The sequence below is a fragment of the Zychaea mexicana genome (genome assembly GCF_025766255.1).
Source record: "Zychaea mexicana strain RSA 1403 chromosome Unknown BDB00scaffold_32, whole genome shotgun sequence".
Classification (NCBI taxonomy): domain Eukaryota; kingdom Fungi; phylum Mucoromycota; class Mucoromycetes; order Mucorales; family Lichtheimiaceae; genus Zychaea; species Zychaea mexicana.
This window is the reverse complement of record NW_026516695.1, coordinates 26969-40826: the sequence shown is the minus strand read 5'-3', so window position 1 is coordinate 40826 and position 13858 is coordinate 26969. Positions and strand designations below refer to the sequence as shown.

The 13858-nt window shown below is 41.9% G+C and overlaps 1 protein-coding gene across 1 annotated transcript; it reads right to left on the bottom strand.

Annotated features, from left to right (window-relative positions):
* Positions 1 to 436: 436 nt before the first annotated feature.
* Positions 437 to 13856, bottom strand: BDB00DRAFT_938645 (uncharacterized protein). Its single transcript, XM_053129292.1, has 41 exons — positions 13657 to 13856; positions 13458 to 13527; positions 13171 to 13357; positions 12970 to 13046; positions 12234 to 12869; positions 12020 to 12139; positions 11840 to 11933; positions 11724 to 11756; positions 11393 to 11643; positions 11209 to 11299; positions 10819 to 11125; positions 8587 to 10714; positions 8321 to 8517; positions 8062 to 8228; positions 7812 to 7970; positions 7080 to 7742; positions 6595 to 6994; positions 6378 to 6534; positions 5787 to 6302; positions 5635 to 5707; positions 5514 to 5557; positions 5169 to 5417; positions 4789 to 5082; positions 4689 to 4725; positions 4363 to 4608; positions 4013 to 4259; positions 3648 to 3946; positions 3529 to 3584; positions 3377 to 3449; positions 3157 to 3305; positions 2811 to 3059; positions 2587 to 2719; positions 2164 to 2507; positions 1951 to 2043; positions 1742 to 1876; positions 1569 to 1670; positions 1293 to 1478; positions 1079 to 1206; positions 849 to 994; positions 715 to 744; positions 437 to 644 (listed from the first exon to the last, which is right to left on the bottom strand). Exons 1-41 carry the CDS (start codon positions 13755 to 13757, stop codon positions 526 to 528), a joined length of 9786 nt encoding a protein of 3261 aa, XP_052980117.1. The 5' UTR covers positions 13758 to 13856; the 3' UTR covers positions 437 to 525.
* Between the last annotated feature and the right edge of the window lie 2 nt (positions 13857 to 13858).

Below are 13858 nucleotides of genomic sequence, written 5' to 3'. Positions count from 1 at the left end.
CTCCTCGTTAAAGTTCAGGCTTTCAGTAACGTCAGCCCTCAATTATTTCAACAATTTCAAGGATCCCCTTTACGCGTTTAAATTTGTTTAAGGCTCTCTCACTTTGTGCCAGCCCTCAGATGTTTCAAGTCTTCCGGACACCCTTTCATGTTGAGTCCAGTGGGGAACGTATCAGTAAAAGTCGCTGCATATAGTTAGCTACAGCGGATAACACAGGACACAGCAATTGTCATCATTTTTTACGATGATTACCTTCAATCAATACCAAAATGCTAATAGCAATTTTAAGGGTAAGGATCAGTATCTACTCGTTACATGGGATTTTAAGGCATGCCCAGTCGCTAAATATAAGCACGCATTATATGTTCTCGCTTGACAGTGATTGTCAGCTACAATCATTAACCATACATGTATATCATCAACCTTATATAATGTATTCAAAAGGTCGCAATATGATGCATATGTTTAGTATATATACGTAGTCATTGGAATAGTGATAAAAATCAGGGAAGAAAATCAAATATATTAGCTAGTGGTAGTTGGGGTGGTGTTTGGTAACTTTTCAGAACAGCTTTTACATATACGGACCAGGCGGTCATGTGAAAACTGATGATGATTTACGATACAATTGGAGCAAATAACGGCTATTTAAATGACGTTAGTAAAACATAATATTTCCAAGATGATTTATTTTGTACAAAAAGGCCAACTTACCTCCACAAGTACGACAATTATATTTCCGTTCTATGGCAGCAGCAGTAATGGTAATAGTGGTATAGTAAATTAAGTTAGGAACACAGAGCCAATGTTGACCGCCGCGCACGAAGGAATGTGCCTCATCTTCTTACCTAGTACGGAAAATGCACGCCTACAAAGCATGCAATCTTTATGTCGGTCATCTCGTACATAGTGTAAGGTGTCAGTAGAGTCGGGTGCCACAAATGTATACACCTCTCCGTAGCTATTGCCAGTCAGCAATGTTCGCTTGCTTGATCTACGCCATAATATAAGCACACACACTACGGTTTAGTTCCACGATTTGTGTAACTTTACTTCAAAGCAATTTGCTCGTTCTTACCCAGCAAAAGCAAGTGCTGTAATATCAGGTTCTCCATTTGAATGATCATGGTGCTGGATTTGTCGTTTCAAAACTAGTCCCCATTGAGCCTTGCCGTTCTTATCTTTGACAAGCTCTTTACTCCAGAACTATGAATTTTTAAAAATATAAAAAAAAACTCGTTATTAGATGCTGTACACATATTCTGGAGGCTTTCTTTCAACATGTTACATACCTTAATGATACCTCGTCTGTGACCAGTAACAAGGAAGTCATTCTTACACCATTCGTTCAGGGTTCCTTCATAATATACAGCAGAGAGAATAGCTTCAGAACTTGGACATGCCGATTTGGTCAGATAGAGATCGCCATTGATGGTCCATACGCGCAAAGTATGTCCAGAGCAGGTAATGATATCGCCCTATAAAACATAGATATAAGTAAAATTATTTTAGTTTGGTGATTTCTTCGAATGACGGCTCTATCTTTTCTTTGCATGCATAACACTCACAGTAGAATCGTTCACTTGAACAGTATCTACAGGACCATCATGACCTTGTAATGTCCGCACATACTCCATACGATTCAGATCCCAAATGATTGCGGTTTTGTCCTATACAGACAGTATCGGTTTTCCTCTATTAACAACAACTTTGGCAAACGTCTACTAATCGTATAACTTACATTAGAGCCACTGACAAGGACACTATAAGATCTAGAAGCTGCTAAAGACACAACTGAAGAGGAATGACCGCGCAAGCATTCTAACAATGTGAAATCCATGGCTTTCTCGTGTTTGACTTTCCACATGCACACAGTCTTACCAGAAAATTAATAATAAAGAATTAACGATAGCTCAGCCTTTTGAACTTTATGATCAGTTATGTACTTACGCCATCAGTGCTCCCAGTTGCCAGTATACGGCTATCTGGAAAGCAAGCCGTGCTGACATATCCCATATGCATATTTTCAAACACTCGAAGAAGCTATTAATTTTTTCCCGTTTTTTCATCGATCAGCTAGTTAGTTCCCGTAAAAAAAAACAGTTCCCGCGTCTCCACCAGCATTTTAACACTACTTTTTACATGCCATCCCCATATGCATACCTTGCCAGAATCAGTTGATAGTAATCGGAGACTGTTATCCGAGAATCCCCATTCTATATATCGAGTGCCATCAGAAGGCACAAACCTTTGCTGACATGACGTGACACCCAGCCGCTCATTGAAAACGCCAATCTCGGCAACTTGTCGTTTGATGTCACGAATAGGAACGATCGACTGGATCATGCTTTGTGAATTCACCTGGATACGATCCATAATCGAGTGACTATTGGCAGGCTGTCGGGCTGGATGGGGTTTTTTGAATAATTGGCGTGGTGTCTGACCAAAGTTGTTGATGATACCAATCGTGGCTGTTTTCTCGACGACATTGGTGATGGAGTCCAGGTCTATCAATGTATTTGTATTTCCCATGCAATATGAGTTAGTTTCATAAGACTTAAAGAGAAGTTATATCACCACACCTACCAACAGCGCCCTCATAAGACACATGATGAAAAACGTTCAGGGCGTCAATGGCCGCTTGACCTTGTTGCTTATGACCGAAAATTAAGTCGATCCAATGGCACAAATTCTCACTGACATAATCACTTTCCAACGCCTTTCAAATAGTCAGCAGTTAAGTATTCTGGTATCTTCTTATCTCAAAATTGACAATGGCCTGCTTCAACTAAAAAGAAAACGTTGCTTACCTCACGATGACGCTGGACAAAAATCTTTGGATCGCCATTAGCCCACGGGGGTAGTAAAACAGAGTCAATTGTCTCGCCTGTGCCTTGCTTTGCGCCAAAGTCAAATTTGTTGACGTTTTCCAGGAACTCGGGTAGATAGAAGAATTCAGGGATCAATTCGCGGACATCACCCATATTTTTCTCTGATGCAGATTCCCAAGCCTTCCCTACTGAATCGAAAAGACGATCTGCATGATCAAAGGTGCCACCCTAAAACATTACAATTATTGTTAATAACGCCTAAACATTGAAAATTTAAGGGAGTCATACATTTATACATACGAAGAAGACCAAAAATAAACTTTACCTGTAGGTTGAGGTAATGCTGAGTGAATGGTTCTAATCGAATAAGGAACGAGCATACAATCATCGCAGATGAATAATGGGTTCCATAATGGAATGCAGGATCAGGATTGTTTGTCTCTCCCCACTGCTTATATCGATCCGCAAACTCGACTAATAACCACGTTTAGTGTTTCAATATAAACATTCATGCAGCATCTCCAGGGCTATTCATGCATTGTTACCTCGTCGTTCACGGGTTTGTGCGCCCATTGGTTTGGTTAAATCCCTAAAACTACTCGGATTCGTGAGATCAAGCTATGTTACACGAGTTAGTACTCGATTCCTTTCACGATTTGAGCTTATATCCTTCCTTCCATCTATGATAATAAATTACCTCGCTGCTTTCATAATCTGCCAGAATCCATGGGAATACTGGATACTGTGTCAAGTCTAATACACAAGCGGATGATTAGCTTATTGTCATTTATCTCACCACGTGCATACTAAACGAACCATTGTATGATCGACCAGCGATTGCATTTAGATACATAAGGTACTGGAAATTAGTAATCTCGCGACGTTCCCATTTGGCGGTCAAGTCGGTCAACGTAGAACTTCCGAATAAATTGGATAACTTGAATGATCCGCTTGCCATTTCCATTTCTGCAGAAGTTCCAAGGATGGAGTCAGAGGGGCGCTCATAAAGCGATACCCGGCTAGCAAGCTTGCTGTAGAGCTCATCCCGTTCTTCCTTGGCAACAGTGATTAGCGCGTTTCGACCATCACCAAAGAAGATTTCCAAAGCAACATCTCTTTAAGCATGAAAACTGTGTAAGCTGTGTGCCTTTTAATTTACGACAGAAATGGGCGACTTTTACCTGAATAGAAAACGCCGCTTATAAACCTCCTTGATATCAACATTGCTCCACTTGCGGCATGCATGTAAGTCACCAGACATGTCTGTAGTTGATTCTGTTTCCATGCCTGCTGCTTGTGCAAGAAGAATCAAATACTGATCACGCTCTTCTTTGGGTACATCCCATATTTCAACAACTTCGCCGTCTCTGCGCTGGAAAAAGTTGTCAACCAAATAGATGTTTTGCTTGCAAAGAAGTAACAGTCCCTCTAAGTTCAGATATCAGTGATGTTTGTTGATACGGGGTTGCTATATACTCTACTTTCCCTCAAATTTCAATCATGAAAGTTGTCACTGGAACGTGAACATTACCTCGAGCATCTAAACCAGCTATTTGGCTGACATTGTATACATCTAGTACCATGTCACCATAATCTAGCAGGCGCAAGACCTTACGATTTTTGTCCTCCTCATATGCAATTTTTTCTTCTTGTTCAAGTTGCTGGTCTTCGACATCTTGTTCAGGAACAGTAGCGCGTTGTTCTTTTTGTTCTGGCCTGCCAACTTGTGGACTACCGATCATATCATCCTCCTCGAGATCAATTAATGGTTTTGTATCTATATCAGTATGCGTCAGGTTAGTAGACCTATTTATACAATTTTTCTCTGTGTTAATTTTTAAATGAAGATAGAATTACCATTGTCTGGACCAACAGCAGCCATTTCATTTGATGCCTAGAAAATAGCTGGTTTAGCCTTAATAACTTCATCAGGAAAAGAAAGAAGACCATACTTTACCTTTGGTGCACAAGAAGCAGAAGCGCGTTTACTTGCTGTTGACGTAGTAGTATGTTTTGGTTTGTATTGTTGAGGATGGGTATCTGCGATCCTTTGGATTTTTTTGCGCATACGTTGACGGCCCTCGGTATAATCCAATCGCCATTTCGATGCTTTATTGTCCTTAGGTTCAGGGCCCCATAGACCACGCTCACGGAATAAATCAGCTGCCAATCTGGCCCATTCACTTTGAATAAAGTTGTCGTGACCATCGTTGTCTTGCAGTGCCTTTGTGAAGCGACTCATTTCCACTTCCTAATAAACATATATAAAATGCGTTTTAATATTACATGGTTCCTATTACTTACTCTTTCTTTCGCTGTTTCTATTTCGGCTTTTACCTGGATACTCTCTGACCACGTTGCAGTCTTGACAGTATAATCACGCAAAAGCTGGTCCTCATGAACTTCTCGTTTCTGTAACTTGCGCAACTTCGCAATACGCCGTATTTGCTGATCTTTAAGCATTTCTTGTGCGTATCGATTCTCGTGCAAGACAATGTTCTCCCACGTTTTAAACATGTGCTCCTTAAAAAGATGGTTGAGCTCGTGTGTTCTTGATTCAATCCAAACGAAAAATGAGTTTGTATCCTAGTGTATGTAGTGTACGTAGCAGAATACAAACAATCAATTCATCATCTTCAAATGATACTTATTCCCATTACTTTTCTTTCCTCCGATATTTACCATCTCGAGCATTTGTTTAAAACCAGAAATCACTTCATCGCTTTCTATAAAACTCATGAGTGTAAGCATTCTTTGCACAGCATAGTAGTCCCAGCAACTAACTGAAGGATGCATTTCTTACCGACACCCTTAGCGCGAATCTTGAACAGCGAATCCAGTACATCTGGTTTTTGCAAAACAAGCAACTTCCAAATCTATAGTAACATATGCATTCTTTTCATGAATCGTTTTTTCTGTCATTGCTAGATCATCAATACAAAAAGTAGCACTTACGTTAGCTGCATCGTTTTTCACTAGGTCATCATCTACCAGCAAGAACTGATAGAGATGATAACAGAAGCACTTCAAAAAGTTGATATCTGTGTTGCGCGTGCTAAGAATAATCTTTTGATGGTGGATACAATAGTTGAGGAAAGCAATGATCTGATCAGCTGCCATGTTTCCTTGTTCTAAATCCGAGATTTTGAGCAGAATCATTCGATTAAAGGAACGGTATAACTCGTTGATAGTCTGAGAACTGGTCTTGTGGCGTGCAAAGAAATCGCTCGTATGTAAGCTTTCAATGACAGATGCTAACAAATCGTAGGTCTGTTCTGCACCATTGGTAAAGCGTCCTTGAAGCACAGCATCAGCGGCCATTTGACAGAATCGAGCCACGTTGCTAACAACGCGACCATCTCCAAGCAAATTCTCGTCAAATTGGAGCGTGCTCTTGAGACTTTGGGCAATATGGACCATCAAGAAGCTTTCGTATCGAGTCTGTGCATCTTCAGTCGTGGGAGGACATGCCTATCATTTATATAGATTTCACAAAAACATGAACGTTAGGTCACTATCATGAAGAAAATAGACTGCAATACTTACAGTCAATACCAGCAATAATCCAGTCATGATTTTGTTGAGGGGATCGGTGATAGCTTGGACGCTGATGTTGACGACGAATTCCAACAAAGTCTGAAGTGTATCATCCTTTAGCACCGCCATACTGTTTGGTGAACCAGTTGAGTCTGATGATCCCGTTCTGTAAGAGGTGAAGCAACAGAATGAGTGCAAAGATAGAAAGAAAATAGAGTTAGATTACCTCAGCTTGGTGATCATTGCACCCAATCTCCTAGTCGAATGAGGTGAAGTCTTGGTTGCAATGGCGGAGGATCCACCGCGCCGAATAATGCTCGGCGCAGAATCCACAATCTCTTGTGGCTCGTCGGGAAAGTACGGGTCAATGTTATTCGTTAAGATTCTTGGTGTACTGCCAACTGATGACGGGCTTATTGGTGTCGATCCATCAGCCATCGTTAACTCATCTGCTACACTCGTCATGACCGACTGGGTCACTGAAGGGAACAAAATTCCAGACATGCAGTCAATCACATCTGACTTGCAACAAATGTCGCGAAAGTCAGATCTGGCTTTATAAAGCTCTTCGAAAAACTGAACAAATTCGTCTTGAACCTTGCTGGTATATTTGGCTGTTTCATCATCTACGCAGAACAAGTCATCAACGAAAAGTCCGTGATAGACTGCTATGTGTGTGCTTGTGTCCTTCGGGAAAGATATAGTCTTTACCTTGAGTATCAACAAGCAGCGGCTGAACGGCAGTATGCAATCCCTGGCGCCACAACGCCACAATGATCGGCATAAGATCCGGAATCAGAATTGCGGACTGCTGCTGTTGTTGTTGTAACACACACGCTCGGATATGCTGAATATCAAATGTCGAATGCATCGGGAACTGCGAAATATCAATACCCATCATGGCCACGATCAACGTTTCATGCAACTGTGTCAACGACCAATAACGAGGTAGCAACCGAGACAAAATCAAGAATCCTTCAGACGATGTGCGGAACTTGGTCACATAGCCAGGTCCTTGTGTGACCAGAATACGGGCTAGTATACGCGCAACAAGCACGACCGAGAATGGATGTAGATCCGGTCCAAAGAACAACAATGGCCACCGATTGGTAATGGTGGCTGCAAACTTGGTAACCAGGTCCTTGTGCTCATTGGGACCGCAGAGAATATCGTGCAGCATTTCAAGCACCACATTGCGCATTTGCACAGCTTTGGATGTGTGATTGTTGTTACATGTTTTAGCATCCGTAATAAGTGCTGGAGTGACGCCGATATCAGGATTTTCCTTGCCATTGCCGTTTGTAAAGTTCGTGACGATGTTGCTAAATTTACGTTGCTGGTGGTGTCCGTTGCGTTCGCCTCCATTTGCTACATCTGATAGAAAAATTGCCGCTTTAGGATATGATCTCACTTATTGTTTGTTGGACATTCACTAGGATTTACCTTTCGACACAGTAGATGCCAAAAATGTAGCAATCGCACGAATGCTTTCGGTGTTCCAGCTGCACAGTGTTACTGTTTTTAATGCAGTAACAACCTCTGGTGTCAGCTCCTTGGAGTAAATATGCATTCGGAACGCAAGAAGCATACGTTTCACAAGATCTGCATTTTCATCAAACCACCCTCAAATGTGTAAGCTTTATTGTAGCACCTAGAATGAATCTTTCAGACTGTGTATTAAAATGAGACTTACGGAACTTTTGTAGTCGCTTCAAGTTGAAATGACGCCGTTTGCTACTGCGCAGGAACAAAGTAAACTGGTCTAAATGGGCCTTTTGGACATCTACACTTGTCTTTTTCCAAACTTCAAAGTTCAAAATGACGTATCGGTAAGCGAATGGGTTGTTGATCAGTGATTCTCTGTTAATTTCAATGAAATACATCACAAATACATTAGTATACTACTCGCTCTCACACTGGTCTTTTTGTAACTTATTGGCTATACAACTTACTCTGGATGGAGCGGATCTTTTCCAATAAACATCAAGAGCTCCTCCATCATGTCGACCGTAATCAGTTCACGCTTTTGCTTGAGCACATACGCCAGAATTTCGTATCCATGACACCGTTCCATATCCTCTGAGTTTCGCCACGAGTAACGAATGGTTTCACATAGCACCTTGACAGCCTTAAACAACATCTCCGACGTCTACATAATAAACAAAGCATTTATATCATGTTTCTTGTAACTATCCTCTGTGAAAATAGACGCTTTTACCTCAGATCGCTCAACAAGTGTTAAAGCAACAGCTGAGCCACCAATACGCCAAAGCGATTCATCCACACCATAAGGATACGCTACAACTGGATTACCATCCAGATAACCCATGGCTCGAGGCGACGTCAATGCTGCTTCAACTTTAGGGATGGCCGCATTCAACACGAGCTGTGCCTGTTTGTTAGAAGCTGCGATCAACTGCTGAGCGGCGTTCGAGAGACCTGTACACGTCAATCCGGTATGTGGTCCTTCCATTAACGTATTACACGCAATATAGGCAAAAACAAACTTGCTTTCCTGAACTGATGCGCTCCCGGCACCCCGCATGACATTCGCGAGTAAGCTTTGGTCCATATCACGTCGACTAAACGCTTTGGTCATGGCCCGCAAGCTCAAAAACAACGTTGTGGATGCCTCGTAGGTCTGAAATTGCCGTAATGCGTCTTGAAACATGGATTTGTACCGTGCACCGAGATTAAAATACAGAATCAAAACATCGTCCTCGAGTGTTTCATCGACAAGATAGATCGGCCCCAGATCCCATATCAATGTTGACATTTGTCGGTGGTCACGTGGCGTGCCAATGATTGCACGTAAGCTGCCGGGTGGATGGGATGGATATGATATTCGTGCTTGTTCGACCCATGCACCATTGACAAACAGTGTTATGCTGCTTAGATTTAGACCAAGTCGTGCTCGTTGATGGACAATGCCAATATGATACCAATACCCAGGTTGGAATTCGAAAGCTGTCAATTCGACCGTTTGCTTGACGTGGACTTGGTGGATCTGGAGTCGTCGTGTTGTAGGGTCAATCAACAGTCTTGATACAGCGTTGCTGTCGCTGTCCAAAAGTGTCAACAAAGTCAATGGCACATGTTCATCCATACGCTCGATATGGAACCATGCCATCAACGTATAGCCTGGCGTCGACGGTGGGAAGTTAGGAATACTAGGCACCTCTAAACATGCATATCCACTGGAGCTCATGTCGAACTGAATAAAGTTGGGCCATCGGCTCCGGCTCGCACCATCCAAGATCAGATTCATTAGATGCTTGCCCACATCTTTGTGCATGTTGTCAAAGGACCCTCGGGCCCCAAACCCGCGGAAAATATGTCGCATTTCTTCATAGCTGATGCCCATCGTCATGAGTTTTTTGATGACTTGCAAAAGGATTTGATTTTCGTGTTGTAACCGATTGCTATCTTGCTGGTGTTGCTCTTCATCCAGGGGTAATATACGGTTTAGGGCAGCGAGAATGACACCGCATCGATTCAGTTTGACTTGGTTGCGTCGACTGCACCGTGCTAGAGAGTAGATGCCACTAAGGATGGCTCCAGACAGCTCTGGATCAAATGATATAGATTTTTGAAGATTTAAGATAGTGGTCGTTATTTCGGGATTGGCTACAGATACGGATGTTTGTTTCAAAACACGCTCGACTTGATGTGCGAGTTCCTGCTGGTGCTCTTGCTGATTATTGTTGTCACTGTTCTCTTTTTTGAGGACAAATAATTCATTCATGTGACCGTCATGATCGACCGCGAAGGCAAACAAAATGCCAAACACATGACGTGGTACACCATTCGAAGCCAGGGCACCTGTCAATTCCAATGCATTTTCGAGCGCAGCATAGCCGACTTGTGACTTGAAAAACTGTTTGTTGATATCATTATTTCGCATTGACGTTGCAAGCACATGGAATATTGCTTGCAAAATATTCAACAGCTGATCCGTAGTCGCATCGACACAATAGTTTGCTGGGTCCAAAAAGGCACCTTCCAAAGCGACAATCATGGATATCAAAGTGACATAGCCGCCCGATTGCCGGAAAATATCACGAGTCGCTGGATGTGCCGTAAATATCCGATTCATCGCCAATAACATCTGACGTCTGAAATCCAAATCGTCGCGCGGTATGGACTGGACAGCTTCAATTAATTTGCTAAAGGATGTCTCAATGTCCATAGTGGGAAGGACGCTGCTGCCGGCTGCAGATGGTGATGTCGGTGATGTGATACTGTTATCAGCGATCACTGCGGTGGTAGGAAAGCATTCGATAACGCGCAAGATCCCTTTTCGTGTTTGTGTATACCGTAAAAGATCAAATAGGTTGCCGCGATATCTAATATAGTTAAAGTGTCACTTAGCAGCAGAAAGCATACATCATGGTCCTCTCGGTGTTCCGTTTAAAAGTCATCCATCATTGCTCCTTATGTCTCTCCTTACGTTTTCTGAAAGAACACGAAGTTGGACGGATCTTTAAAGATTTCCACCAAACAACCTGCAATATCGTCGAAATCTTGGCTGACGCGTTGTACAAAGCCTTTATTCTCTCGTTGTTTCGTTTGTTGCCCATGTTGTTCTTCACCTTCTTCTGCATCATCATTTAATCCATCTGTCAAGTCTGTCAACATGAGACTCAACACGTTGAGAATTCCTGCTTCTCGTACAACAACGCGGAATTTTTGGAAATCCCTTAATAAACCAGCAAACCGTTGACATATTAACCCCACCAGGTTTCCTGTTGAACTACCTAGTAATATTGACTGTTAATAAATCATAGACACTTGCCTTTGCCGCTCCTCTTTCCCGTTTCAGTTCTAACAAAACACATACTTTGGAAATGGAGTGATAATACAGCAAGTTCCTTGAGCGGAACAAAATTGAGATCTTTGATGACATAGACAAGTACATCCATAATTCCATTCTTTGTATTGTTTTAGGAAGCCAAAAAAAGAAGAGATAACAAGAATACATCAGCTTCACTATGCTCTTTTTTAAAATTAATTTATACTCTTACCTGGATATCAGTGTCATAAAGTTCCATGGATTCAATCAGTAGCGGTAATACATTGGTACGTTCCAAAGTGAAATAATTGACTGCACTCATTTGGATGATCTGCTTCATCTCCATAAATAGTTTTCGGCGGATATCTTTGGGTAGTTGAGTTCTGTTGAGTCCAGCAGCAGCAGTGAGTCGTTGAGGGGTATGTGGATATGTAAATGCATCGAGCAACAATTGGAATGCATGAGTATTAGAGACGTTTTTATCTGAGAGACATAATAGCTTATTAGTATTAAAGGCATTGATAACAGCATAGTCCATCTCTTATATTTCTTCACCCATTTACCAGTATCTTTATCCGGTTTGGGAAAGATGAAGTCTATCGAATAATGCTTTGCTTTTAGATAATACAATCATGATATATCATCCCTGATCAATAAAGTCTTTCTTTTTTATAATTACCAGGATGTTGATATGGTAAACCTTCGGAGAGTGTTGGTGAGCTTCGATCTTTGCCAATATAGGTTAATCTGACGATAGCGTCAATCAGTTCAATCTGTAATCGAAATTGATTCGGTTTAGTATTGCTTCTTTTCCCCCTTCTGGACACGAAATAGCATACACATAAGCTTCATAACTAACCTTCAATTCTGCCACTTTGCTATTTGCTGGTGTAGCTAATACAACTGAGGTCAATGTATCCCATGCCTTGCCATGATTGAAGTCGTCATATAAGACGTGATAATCGGCTTCTAGCGAGGCCTACTTTATTGTAATTAGTGATATCTTTTTTCGAAAACATGCTTTTGATTCCTACCACCCCCACCCCCCAAATTTTAATTCACTTTTCCGATACCTTGAGCTGATATGTGGCCAAATCGAGTGCTATTAGATCCTCCCGCATATCGATTAATCCCAACTTTCCTTTGGTAATACTGTCATTCCACGCTTGTATCATCATATCCAAACATCGTCGAGATTTCAAATATTGGGACACTTCAGTTGTCATGGGAACTAGTTTCAAAACGTCTAATGCTCTTCGTTTCCATATCATGTATGCTGGCTCCACAGCCGATGACGATGATGACGTTGCTGGCGATGATGAGCTTGATGTCGTATCGTCATTATAAACATCATCACTACTACTGCTAAGCTGCGGCCAGTCTGCTGGTTTAACGGAAATAAGCCGAACCATCATGAAAAATGTATCTTCCGCAATCAAACGTCGTACAACCGATCGATTCTGTGCAAATCGCTTCAAAGTATCCGTCACAACAATGCCTGCCTCGTCAAAATATACCATATCACTGTCGTCATCGTCGTCGTCAACGTTGTCACCGTCAGAATCTTCATTGCTAGCAGATGATGATATAGCTTCATCTGGAACGGCATTGCTGTTATAGTATTCTGGTGGTAAGTCAATGAACGATCGAAAGAGTTTGATGATGACTGAAGGTATTCGTTGTTGGAGCATCAAATCGACCAGCGTATCCTACATGGTACAATTGTAACCAAGTCATTTTATCAAAAAACTTATGATTCTCACATACAGTGCAAGAGCCCATCAACATTCGAAAAGAAAAGATACTTACTGGACCATGAGCAACCACACGGATGGTTCGAATGATATTATACATATGCGACCGTGATCGAAGATTATCCATCAGCACTATTTAGAGATAAAAGCTGAATGATTATTTCTCTGGGTGATGTGCCACATATACACAATGCATGCACACAAATGTGTTTATTCCTATTTTCGATGCTGATGCTGTTGTTGTACCACCAATTACCTTGACTTGATTCGCCTTTGCTTTTCTGCTCAGGTACCCGTCGAATCCCTCCTAATAAGGAGCGAGTCAATTTGGCTATAAAGCTACGTGCATCGTCAATAGCTGCGAAGACATGGTCTTCCTTGTGTGCTTCCCAAATGGCACAAAACTTTGGCAGGAATTCCTGGAGGAACAAGTCGGAGCTCTCCTAGGTACGTCTTAAAGAGTCAATATTTCGCGTTCGCTTCGCTTCGCCTTTTTAATTTACTTCTTTTGAACAAGGTGATTAGTAGTGTTTGCCGTTATACCTTTTCGTCGATACGAGGATCGAGTGCTTGTGACAAAAGTTGACGCAATTCATTATGTTCCTGCTCGCGTCTAAAATAGAACAAGGTTTTGAAGGTTTGAATCAGCCCCGCCATTCTTACAGCAATTGTCCTCAGCCCCTCCCCGCCCACTTCTTTTTTAAAATGGTGTGCGCGTAAGCTCATATACAACGTGATTTACCGTTGCAGTACTTCTGGGGACACGGCGGGGACGTCCACGTCGCTCGATTGTTCCGACTCTTTGTTCGTTGCATTGATACGATCCACCCAAGATCTCCACATGTTCTCACTGGAAAAAGAACGAGTGAAAAATGAGAAAAAAAAAGGAAGAGAGAAAGTAGACTCTGAAAGTGAAAAGAGGAATTAAAGAGAAAGAGAGAGAT

Excerpts from the sequence above, each read along its gene's own strand:
- BDB00DRAFT_938645 (XM_053129292.1), bottom strand. The coding sequence starts at position 13,757 with ATGTGGAGATCTTGGGTGGATCGTATCAATGCAACGAACAAAGAGTCG. Across the intron at positions 11,934-12,019 it reads GCAAAGTGGCAGAATTGAAG|ATTGAACTGATTGACGCTAT; the intron begins GTTAGTTATGAA and ends TTTCGATTACAG. Across the intron at positions 8,518-8,586 it reads CACTTGTTGAGCGATCTGAG|ACGTCGGAGATGTTGTTTAA; the intron begins GTAAAAGCGTCT and ends TTTATTATGTAG.